The sequence below is a fragment of the Scardinius erythrophthalmus genome (genome assembly GCF_964197995.2).
Source record: "Scardinius erythrophthalmus genome assembly, chromosome: 17".
NCBI lineage: Eukaryota > Metazoa > Chordata > Actinopteri > Cypriniformes > Leuciscidae > Scardinius > Scardinius erythrophthalmus.
The window spans coordinates 33,785,287-33,797,936 of NC_138237.1; the positions used below are offsets into that span (position 1 = coordinate 33,785,287).

Consider the following 12,650-nt stretch of genomic DNA (forward strand, 5'->3'; position numbering starts at 1 on the left):
TGAACATTGACTTCCATAGTACTTTTTTCCCCCCTCCAAACTTTGGAAGTCAATGGGGTCCATCAATTGTTTGGTTTTTCTTCAAAATATCATCTTTTTTGTTCAGCAGAAGAAAATCAATTAATACAGGTTTGGAACGACTGGAGGGCGAGTAAATGATGACCGAATTTTAATTTTTGGGTGAACTATCTCTTTAAAATATTTGAAAAACTTTTATGTGGTGTGACCAAAAGAAGCCATGTGGTGAACATGAAAATATGTACTGTAGGAAAAAACTGAAAAAGGTTTCATTAAGAGGACTAAGGAGTCTCTTGTGAAAATGAAATGGACCTTTTTATGACATGGCATGGTTAGTTTAGATTAAAAATGCCTCTAAAACATAGAGGAAATTTGCAGTGCAAGCAAGCAGCATGTTACTAAAGTTTCCGGGTGCACTGAGACTTCGGCGTCAGCAGCATTCCACTGGAGCCTTTGGAAACAAAAAATGCTGCATCTTTTTATTTGATTTCCTGTCTTGTTGGCTTGTATTTGCGAGTGTTTGTGCGTACATACACAACTGTACGTGTGCATTCCTTCCGGGCGCTTGGACGGCACCATTGTGTCGCTGGGCAGAGGGCAGGAAGGCAGGGCACGCTGGAGGAGACAAATTGTGGGGAATTCTGTGTTCTTGGAGGACATGTGGAGGAAAAAGCTTGTGGATGTCAATTGAAGCTGATTATTTTTAGCGCCGGTTGCTACCCGAGTGCTAAAATAACTGTTCGTAGATACCAAGTGGAAGAATGTTGGAAAGTAGCGTTGTCACTTTACCTAAATATCAGCAGTCGATCCCAATACTTGTAAAATTGAATTATTATTGATGCCAAAGCAAAAACGACTATGCTTTTGAATATACCCATGAGATGTCATAACTTCACTGGTAATTGGTGTGAATTTTGTTATTAGAGATTCATGCAGATTTAACAATTTTACAGTTTTGTTCATGCATTTTAAAACGTCTTGTAAACTTGTAGCCTAGTAAGCCAGAGTCGTATTTCTTTCCGTGAAAAACTGGGTCAATTTGTTTCACAAGATGGAAATGTATGTCCTAAAGAATTTGTATGCTGGCAAACTTCCAACTGAGTTGATCATTATTACTTATGTCATCTGTATTTGAGAGAGTTTACACACAGGGAATTAGGTTTGCCCAAAATGTGCTTTTGATTTTGACACTTTGAGTCATATACAGAATGTTTGGCTCATATCGCTGTGAGTGATCCATTCTTTTGAAAAGAGCTGCCAAGCCAAATCCTTTAGTGGAGTCTATGAATTTTACAAGTTAATGTATTTATTAATTTTATTGGCTTGGAACCACAAGCAAGTTGTACATTTTCAAAACTTTTAGTATTAATCTGATAATAGTAATTAAAATGTACTTTTATTTTGTCAAACATTTCAGCATATTTTCAATTGTTAGTATGATACACAAAATTACAAAGTATCCTTTCCACTTCATATAATATTTTTAATCTATATTAACTTTTCATTAACAGCAACTGTCTTCCATTATGTTAATGCTATCCATCCATCATGTTAAAACAGTGTCTTATCTAGTATGACTCACTAACAGTTAGTCAAGGCGAAACCAGTCTTACTTTTCGGTATCAGATAAGGCCAATCTATGTTTTCATGTAACTGATTTTAAAAAGTTATGAATGCTTTTAAAGAAAAAAAAAAGATTTTGTAGGTGATGAACTTGTAAGACTAGTCAAACTGTAAACAGCAGTTTAATACATTTGTCTATCATTTAATGATTAATCATTCATTTGGAACATCTATAGATTTCTATACTGTAGATAACTGATTCTATATAACTGGTTTGCACTTTCCAAAAGATAACCAAATATAATCAATTATTGTTTAAGTAGATTTACCTCAAATGATAACTAAAAAGTGTTACAGAGGTTGACATCTAGCTTCTAGCTTCTAGCTTTTTCTTTTGTTTGCTATTTTGAAGAAGAATTTTTCCATAGTTATGACAATCTAAAACCAAGGGCCTGTCTTCGATTTATAAGCTGATCTCAGCAGCCAAATTCTCATTCCAGGACAAACAGTATTTATTTTTAGGGTCTTTTGGGCTCATTCTGTCTCTTCTTAGCTTTCTTTCTTGGACAAGTCTCTTTTTCTTATTCCCTCACAGAACTCTCACTCACTTTGTCAGTCTTATGTCTTGAAAGACCCAGACAGCACAAAGTTTCCAAAGTCAAGTACATGTTTCTCTGTTTCAGACTGACAATTTGTGGTTTTGTCACCTTGAGTTATTCTCGTCTCGTATTCTTTTAACACATCTCTTTATCACATCTTTTGCAGACTTGTCCACAGCAAAGAGAAAGTTTGCAGAGTCGCTGAACGAGTTTAAATTCCAGTGCATTGGTGATGCAGAAACAGATGATGAGATATGCATTGGTAAGACCACAACATTGCTTCTTCTGAATGTTTGTTGTTTAGGTCAGTGTAATGAAGAAAAAAAAACAACAACTTCAGCATGAAACCAAAGTATCATCAGCATTATACTTCAGTTTAACATACACCCAAAACTTGTTTCAATGTACTGTATGCTATCATTCATAGAACATTTGTAGAAAGCATATGTGATCTATGAACTCAGCCTTAAAAGCACCAGCTTCATCATTGTTTCTCTAAAGAGAATCGGTTGAGCACAAATTGATCCATGGCCATCTGATTCCACTCCAGTTCTTACACAATATATTCATTACAAGCTTTTAACTCAAATAGACAGATTTTACTGAGTGCCATCCACATGACCATTTCATTCAGCCACGATTAAACCAAGCTCAACTTTTATGTATTTGCCATAATTTCACTTGACGGTGTGGCATCAAAGACTTAAGTGTTGGAACCTGTGGGAATTTTTGTGGCTTTCTGTAAGTCCTGGCACCTTACATGGAAACTTGCTGAAATCCTGCTTGGCTGAATCTGAAGAAGGAACAAGTATGGACTTGCCTTTCTTCTGATCTCATCTTCAATTGCAGCCTTGCAGTCCTGCAGTCTCTTACTTTCTGTTGACATTGTTCTTTATGAATTTGAGCATTAAAACCATAGGCCACAGCAGAGCCCACTTTATTATATCTGGACTCTGGAGTTTTCTTAGTAAATGCATCCAGTGCATGTCTGAGGTTGAGTATCTTGAGAGATTTGATGAGTTAGCAGGCTTTAGTTTTGATATACTAGAGCCAAGCAATGAAAGGCAAGCAGCGATATTACTTCTGCCCATAGTTAGACATACATGTTTGCTGCAGACATGAATGTCATATAATGCATCAGTTCTATATGGAGATGTTTTACTAGTTTTATAACAATTTGATGTTTTTGCCTGGTGGACAATAAAACAGGCAAAAAAAGAAAGAAAAGAAAAATCAACCAGACTTGCACTGAAGTAAGGACCTAATCAGTATCTAGGGACCAAAATATAATTTAGTGTTTTTTTTTTTTTTTTTGGCTTAGCATAGCAGCATGCAAATATCACCCTAAAACCTTAGTAACGCCCTGGCAACAGTCCACAACTTACGAAAAAGAAGTGCACTTTATTGTATCGAATGTGCACATAGTGTACTTTGAATCTTTTTCATTTTAGAAGTTTGACTTTAAAGTACATTTTAAATCGTCATGTCCGTACACTTATGTTGATGTCTTGACTCATAGATATATACACTAGATGTCGCCTGGGCTACGGCAGTTCATTGGAACGAATGCGTCAATAGAGCCGCCATCTTGGAACAGGGGAGCCCCTCCTCTTTAATGCATCAGCGTCAATGTAGGCAAAGGTCTAACGGAAATAAAATCACCATAAATCGTCATGAATGCGATTTTCTAGTTTTTATGGTTCGTTCCAACGGTCAGACATGTATTAATCATTGAGTCCAGAGGAAATTTAAGGTTTTGATATTAAGATAATTACTTCTTTTTCAAAATATAATGCATAGTGCTAGTAGGCCTAAGTTTATTAGTCACATTCTTTCACTTGAGTAAACTTAGAATAAACTATTGCTATATAATACATATATAAATGAGCAAAACTTGGCCACTAAATATTCAATTATTTTAATGATCACAATAATTTTTTTATTTTATTAAATTGAACAAGCGCAACATTCAGCATTCAATCAAATATTCTAAAAGATGTTTTATTAAGAATAATGTTATTTCAACATAATATCTCGTTATTTCGACATAATATGTGTGCGTGCAACAAGCAAGAAGTGCATTTGTAAATCCGGTGACGCGTGCATTGATTTTTATTAATAAACTTCTGACAGTGTCGACTCGGCTGCAGAGATGAAGTTGACGATCGCCATCTCCGTAGTGAACGCGCCTATAGAGAGAAATGCACATAATGGATTACATAATCAGAGAGTAGCCTAGCTTTTTTCTTTCGTTTTAAATTATTTCGTTTAAAGACTTATTCAAGCTTTGTGTATTTGATGTATTTCTCATGTCTGTGTGAGGCATACACTGAGTTAGGATGAGATGCGCTCCAGCAATAAGTAGCCTAAGTGACCGCGCGGACGCCTCCATGATTATATTAACAGGCAATTTGTTGATGAATAAAATTGATTAAAATTAAGATACAATTTATACAAAACGAAATTCACTTTAAAGAAAGGCTTTAAACAGTTGACATTTTCACAAATTCCAGTGTCCTTCCACACCTCCCCAGTTTGCAAGGAAAAGAAACAAGCCTTTGAGCCCACTGTCCTTGTGCAAAACGCACACATACATAAGATTTGCGGAATTCTATGTATAATAATCATGGATGTACTGTTTGAAGATTGACAGGGAGAGGACCAGCATACTATTAGGACTGTACTTACAGGTTACAAGCGTCACACGTTTTTTTTTTTTTTTTTTTTTTTCATTAAAAGGTTTGAGTACAATCGGTAAAAAATCAAAAGTTAGGAACAACACAGCACATGCAGCCAAAAGTGGGTATTGAGGATCAACTCCTGCATATTGTACATTTTAAACATAAGGGTTATTTCAAATAATATGTGTGAACATCCATACGCAGCACAAAAGTCCGGTATCATCCATGAATTCGAAGTACAGGCGGAGATAGCAGCGTTACCTAGCTACTTCCTATGACAAGACCCCTGTTCAAAGATGGCGGCGGTTTTGACGCATGTTTAGAACCCCAAGGCGACATCTAGTGTATATATCTATGGTCTTGACTAACATACTGAAGCACATGCAAAGTAGCTGAGTAGGATTTTAACTGTAGTGTGTTATTTGATATTACATTTATAGTTTAATAGATTTTACATGTGCTAAATTGCTATGTCATCATTATAAATGTATAATTACAATATATTTAGATGCATGACATTAAGTATATTTTATTTGACCATAAATGTCTGTACATTCGGCTGTACACTTTAAAAGAAGTACTTAAATCCTTCTTAAGTGGGTAAAAAAGCACTCTCAAGCTACTAATTGCATTTAATATAAATGTAAATGATACATTTTCATTTAAATGCAAATGACAAGCATTTTGCAAGTTTCTGAAAACATTACATTCAGTTCACAATTTAACTTATTTTAAAGTATAGGCTATATATTTCTGTAATAGGAATTTAGCATTATGTTTTGCATGGGCAAGTACCTTACATTTTCTTCAGAAAAATAACAGAATCTAGCTGTATTTATTATTATTATTATTATTTTATTTTTTATTTTTGACCATCGGCACAGATACAAACATTTGGTTAATTTCAGGGAAAAAATATTTTTTTTTTCTTAGTTTTTCTAGTGTTAAACACAGTCTTTATTTTGTAAGAGCACTAAACACATGGTAGATCTGTGTTGTCACCTTCTCATGGTTGTCACACAGACACAAGACACGCTTGTTGAACACAAACCTGATGTCCTAGGTTCTGTGGTGAATTATAAAATGACAAATGTCTGACTTCAGTGCTTGTAGATGCAAATTAGCATAATATGGCTATTAGATGCTGTGTGTGTGTGGTCACCAGTCTCATATTTTTTCTTTCAAAGCTAAATCACTACAGGAGTTTGCTGGAGTCTTACAGAACCTGGAAGATGAGAGGACACGAATGGTGAGCTGGTTTCTTCATCATCATCAGCTTCATTATCATTATGCTTATCACTAATATTTTAAAGGAATAGTTCATTCAAAAATGAAAATTACCCCCATGTCGTTCCAAACCCGTTCCGTTCCATAAAGAACGTTGGACAGTATGATTATACATATATATTGCTTGTGACGCCTCTTGCGCCTCATCCGTCATTATGTTGTGCGTCAGGTCAAGGGTTAGTCTTTCGCCGTAAATCGATGTGTACGGTAGTCTGCCGGAACCGGAAGCTAGTTATTTTAGTTGATAAAGTTTTAAATATGGATATTTTTCTTACACGAACACATCGCTTCACTTCAGAAGACCTTTATTAACCCCCCAGAGCCATGAGGAGCACTTTTATCATGGATGGATGTGTTTTGATGGACTTCCAAAGACATACAGCCATTCACTGGCATTATAAAGCTTGGAAGAGCCAGGACATTTTTTAATATAACTCTGATTGTATTCGTCTGAAAGACGAATGTCATATACACCTAGGATGGCTTCACCCAGGCTTATTCATCCCACTTTTGGTGTAAAAGAGACTTCTTTGGCTGGATCCCAAATGGCACATTTCATGTGGCCTTAAATTGAGCGTAAATTATTATTTTTTCGTTATTAAAAAAACAAACAAGCAATTGATTAAAATGAATTACTAAAACAAACTATATGGCCATATAATAACTGTGCTTTCACTGATAAAAATGATTGAGTGTGCATTTTCAGGCATATCACGTGATGATGTCATGATGGTGTGTAAATGTCAATTTTGGATGTACATAATGTGACTTGTGTCTCTTCAGATTGAAAATGCCAATGATGTGTTGATCTTGCCACTGGAGCGCTTCAGGAAGGAGCAGATTGCAGTTGCAAAGGTGAGAGTAGAAGTTTCTGTTCAAACCACTTTATGCTGTAATGGTGGTCATAGGCTTATTGTGTTTCTGAACTCCCGCCATCACGTAACAGTTTAGTTATCAATGCCATTGAAGAAGTACCCTCTTCAAATACTTCAAGTACTACTGTTTGATCACTGATGTTACAGAGTCAACACGTGGAGATTCCATGTGGGCCGAGCAAATACAGCTCAAAGTGTTTCTAAGAAACTGCCTTAACGTTTTAAACAGCACTGCCATCTGTTGGTTATGTTGTGTAAGCACTTATTATAGTGTTCATGATGATTAATTAACATCATTTGACACATATAACAGGTTGTGCATTTCTCTTAACAAAAAATAAATAAATAAAAAACATTAAAATGTAATGCCAAACTGTGTTGAAAGTACATTTATCAGAATACAAATGGAATACATTTAGTGCATAGTATAATTAGGCAAATTGGGACGCAGCTATGGTTATTTTTGTCACTGTTTTGCCTGTGTTTCTAATCTAGTTCATTAGTTGTCATGGTTTCTGATTAGTTACACACCTGTTTCTGTGTATTTAAGTTGAAGTTCCCTTCATTTCTCTCTGTTTTGTGTTTTGCTTTAATGGTTTATGCAGTGTTTTACGCTCTTTGTGTTTATTAAAGACTATTTCATTGTTCGTGTGTCACTCTCTTGTGCATTTACTACACGCTCACCAGTGACAAAAGCATGAGTATTAAAACATAATGATTTAAAATGTATTTTAAGTAAACCTTTTAATTTTATACTATTAGAGAGTGCACTTTTTTCAAAAGATTTAGTCATGAAATTACTCTCTTTAAGCACTCTTTAGTGGTCTTTTATTTCAACAATTTTGTATAAAACTTTACTTGAAATATTTGAAGCACTCTACAAGTTCACATTCGTTACAAATTACGCACTTAAAACAGAAACAACTTAACTGCTTTCAAAATGTAAAATATATTCAATTTACAATGTACACATACATGCAAGTCTCCTCATATAGTCTAACTTTATAGCTGTTGTCTGTTTGAGTTGACTCAAGAGTTTGCATTTTTATCCCATAGGAGGCCAAAAAGAAATATGATAAAGAGACAGAGAAGTATTGTACAGTGTTGGAGAAACATCTCAGCCTGTCTGCCAAGAAGAAGGAAGCACACCTTCATGAAGTATGTACTGCTCTCAATGCCAATCTATGTATACTGAAATGACCTTTTTGCATGCTCTTAAGGGACTAAAAGCTCCAAACCCCCGATTTGATTTCATGTGGATTTGTTCAGTTGTGTATTCTGTCTGATTTTCTAAACACATTTCCCCACAGGCGGATAACCAGGTGGACCACGTGAGGCAGCACTTCTATGAGGTCTCGCTGGAATATGTCTTCAAAGTGCAGGAAGTTCAGGAAAGAAAAATGTTTGATTTTGTGGAGCCGGTAAAACTTCTCATTTTATTGCAGTGGTTCTTCAAAAATGCAATATCACTGCCAAAAACATGGTATCCCATCCCAGCAAACATTTGGACGTTTAATGAAAAGACGTCCCTCCAACACGTCCCGTCACGGTTGAAAAATAGTTCCAAAATGAAAGTTGAACGGACGTCTTTGACATTAGCTGTTCTGTGTTACATGTTTTTACCGATTTATGCCGTCCTACCGCCACTCTTTTTGGCCAGGGACTCGACGTTGCCGTCGGACCAATGTTTGCTGGGATGGTACTTTTTTCTTAGTAAAGCTCTTATAATTTTGACTGAAATTAAATTTGCTAAATATAATTGCAGTTATACATCTTTAAATGGTATTGTGTTTCCTCTTCACGACAGCTGCTTTCCTCTTTGTTGTTGTGTGTAGTTGCTGGCTTTTCTACAGGGTCTATTTACATATTATCATCATGGGTACGAACTGGCCAAAGACTTCAACCATTTCAAGACAGACCTCACTATCAGCATTCAAAATGTGAGTCCATTTCTTGCAAACTTTGACGCATCAAAAAGTTCATAACGTTCAGATCTTGATATTACACGTTAAAAAAAAAAAGCAGAATTAGTTCAGTTTATAGCCTTAGTGCATTAAAGGGTTAGTTCACCCAAAAATAAATATTCTATCATTAATTACTCACCCTCATGTCGTTCCAAACCTGTAAGACTTTTATTCATATACAGAACACAAATGAAGATATTTTTAATGAAATCTGAGAGATTTCTGTCCCTCCATTGACAGCTACGCAACTACTACTTTGACGCATCAAAAAGTTTGTAACGAGATCGTAAAACTAATCCATATGAATTGAGCACTTTAGTCCAAATTTTCAACATTTTTCAACAGATTGAATTTTGGCTTTTATTCACATATAAACATTGATCAGCTCACACATCAGTTGTGGTAAACGGAAGCTCAAGCATGTTTGCTTGACATGTGAGAACCAATGAGGTTCATTATTGTGTTACGCATCACATTTGAGCTTCTGCAAGAACCAATGAGGTTCATTCTCATGTTACGCATCACGTTTGAGCTTCTGCAAAAACCAATGATGTTCATTCTCGTGTTACGCGGCACGTTTGAGCTTCTGCAAGAACCAATGAGGTTCATTCTCGTGTTACGCATCACGTTTGAGCTTCTGCAAGAACCAATGAGGTTCATTCTCGTGTTACGCATCACGTTTGAGCTTCTGCAAGAACCAATGAGATTCATTCTCATGTTACGCATCACGTTTGAGCTTCTGCAAAAACCAATGAGGTTCATTCTCGTGTTACGCGGCACGTTTGAGCTTCTGCAAGAACCAATGAGGTTCATTCTCGTGTTACGCATCACGTTTGAGCTTCTGCAAGAACCAATGAGGTTCATTCTCATGTTACGCATCACGTTTGAGCTTCTGCAAAAACCAATGAGGTTCATTCTCGTGTTACGCGGCACGTTTGAGCTTCTGCAAGAATCAATGAGGTTCATTCTCGTGTTACGCATCACGTTTGAGCTTCTGCAAGAACCAATGAGGTTCATTCTCGTGTTACGCATCACGTTTGAGCTTCTGCAAGAACCAATGAGGTTCATTCTCGCGTTACGCATCACGTTTGAGCTTCTGCAAGAACCAATGAGGTTCATTCTCGTGTAACGCATCACGTTTGAGCTTCTGCAAGAACCAATGAGGTTAATTCTCGTGTTACGCATCACGTTTGAGCTTCTGCAAGAACCAATGAGGTTCATTCTCGTGTTACGCATCACGTTTGAGCTTCTGCAAGAACCAATGAGGTTAATTCTCGTGTTACGCATCACGTTTGAGCTTCTGCAAGAACCAATGGGGTTCATTCTCGTGTTACGCATCACGTTTGAGCTTCTGCAAGAACCAATGAGGTTAATTCTCGTGTTACGCATCACGTTTGAGCTTCTGCAAGAACCAATGAGGTTCATTCTCGTGTTACGCATCACGTTTGAGCTTCTGCAAGAACCAATGAGGTTCATTCTTGTGTTACGCATCACGTTTGAGCTTCTGCAAGAACCAATGAGGTTCATTCTCATGTTACGCATCACGTTTGAGCTTCTGCAAGAACCAATGAGATTCATTCTCATGTTACGCATCACGTTTGAGCTTCTGCAAGAACCAATGAGGTTCATTCTCATGTTACGCATCACGTTTGAGCTTCTGCAAGAACCAATGAGGTTCATTCTCATGTTACGCATCACGTTTGAGCTTCTGCAAGAACCAATGAGGTTCATTCTCGTGTTACGCATCACGTTTGAGCTTCTGGAAGAACCAATGAGGTTCATTCTCGCGTTACACATCACGTTTGAGCTTCTGCAAGAACCAATGAGGTTCATTCTCGTGTAACGCATCACGTTTGAGCTTCTGCAAGAACCAATGAGGTTAATTCTCGTGTTACGCATCACGTTTGAGCTTCTGCAAGAACCAATGAGGTTAATTCTCGTGTTACGCATCACGTTTGAGCTTCTGCAAGAACCAGTGAGGTTCATTCTCGTGTTACGCATCACGTTTGAGCTTCTGCAAGAACCAATGAGGTTCATTCTCGTGTTACGCATCACGTTTGAGCTTCTGCAAGAACCAATGAGGTTCATTCTCGCGTTACGCATCACGTTTGAGCTTCTGCAAGAACCAATGAGGTTCATTCTCGTGTTACGCATCACGTTTGAGCTTCTATAAGAACCAATGAGGTTAATTCTCGTGTTACGCATCACGTTTGAGCTTCTGCAAGAACCAATGAGGTTCATTCTCGTGTTACGCAGCACGTTTGAGCTTCTGCAAGAACCAATGGGGTTCATTCTCGTGTTACGCATCACGTTTGAGCTTCTGCAAGAACCAATGAGGTTCATTCTCGTGTTACGCATCACGTTTGAGCTTCTTCAAGAACCAATGAGGTTCATTCTCGTGTTACGCATCACGTTTGAGCTTCTTCAAGAACCAATGAGGTTCATTCTCGTGTTACGCATCACGTTTGAGCTTCTGCAAGAACCAATGAGGTTCATTCTCGTGTTACGCATCACGTTTGAGCTTCTTCAAGAACCAATGAGGTTCATTCTCGTGTTACGCATCACGTTTGAGCTTCTTCAAGAACCAATGAGGTTCATTCTCGTGTTACGCAGCACGTTTGAGCTTCTGCAAGCTCGTGCGTTAAGCAGGTTTGGATGAGTTTCTGTTTATGTTCGCTTATCAATGTTTCTATTTTAATAAGCCTAAATTCAATCTGTTCATCATATAAAGCGATAGAGTCTCTTCAGAAAATTTGAACTAAAGCACTCATATGGATTAGTTTAAAGATCTCCTTAAAAACTTTTTGGAGTATCAGAGTGTTAGTTGCGTAGCTGTCAGTTGAGGGACAGAAAGCTCTCAGATCTTCATTTGTGTTCCGAAGATGAACGAAATTCTTGGTTCACCATGAGGGTGAGTAATTAATGATGGAATTTTCATTTTTGGGTGAACCATCCCTTTAATAATTCGCAACTGAGAATCATCATGTCATGTTCTGTTAAGTCCATTGGGATGAGTGTATGTTCACTGGACAGGATGTCAACATGACTCCTGACCCCTGATGGGAGCAATCAATGTCCTTTTGCCAAATATAAATGACAACTATGATAAAACTGGCCACTTCAAGATGAGCCTGGTCAGATATGTGTTATATTTAAGCAGTAGAGTAGTTTAATGTAAGAATTTTGGATTTTTAATGTAAGAACAAGCATTCTCGAATCTCCATACAGTATCTGTTGAAGCATTCACCTTCTTAAATTGTCTTTGTGGTCTTTCAGACTCGGAACCGGTTTGATAGTACACGTTCAGAGGTGGAATGTTTGATGAAGAAGATGAAGGAAAACCCACACGAACACAAGAGCATCAGTACGCACACAATGCAGGGATATCTGTTTGTGCAGGAGAAACGTAAGTTGAAAAGTGTGGAGCGTCTCTCTTATTTCTAAGACACAACTGATCACACTGACTTGTGGCCTCTGTAGAAGTTTTCTTTATAATTGTGTTCCATTTCCAATTACTTATTAACTACACTACCAACAATACTAAAATGGCAACCCAACATTCAGAGAAGTTTGCATGGACACAGAAATTTTGGCAAAACAGCTCTACCATGAAGCATTGCGAATGACGTCATTGAACATCACTGATCTCCCTGCATTCTCAAA

General features: G+C 37.2%; 1 protein-coding gene across 6 annotated transcripts in view; it reads left to right on the top strand.

Moving 5' to 3' along the window:
• The window catches only part of LOC308705921 (rho GTPase-activating protein 26-like), a 126,998-nt gene that overhangs the window by 55,995 nt on the left and 58,353 nt on the right, over positions 1 to 12,650 (top strand). For all 6 annotated transcript variants that reach the window (XM_081391226.1, XM_081391228.1, XM_081391230.1 and 3 more), the window contains exons 2-8: positions 2,347 to 2,442; positions 6,049 to 6,110; positions 6,932 to 7,003; positions 8,080 to 8,181; positions 8,334 to 8,444; positions 8,859 to 8,963; positions 12,264 to 12,393. In XM_081391226.1, coding sequence (XP_081247352.1) covers positions 2,347 to 2,442; positions 6,049 to 6,110; positions 6,932 to 7,003; positions 8,080 to 8,181; positions 8,334 to 8,444; positions 8,859 to 8,963; positions 12,264 to 12,393 — 678 coding nt within the window. The remainder of the gene's footprint in view (positions 1 to 2,346; positions 2,443 to 6,048; positions 6,111 to 6,931; positions 7,004 to 8,079; positions 8,182 to 8,333; positions 8,445 to 8,858; positions 8,964 to 12,263; positions 12,394 to 12,650) is intronic.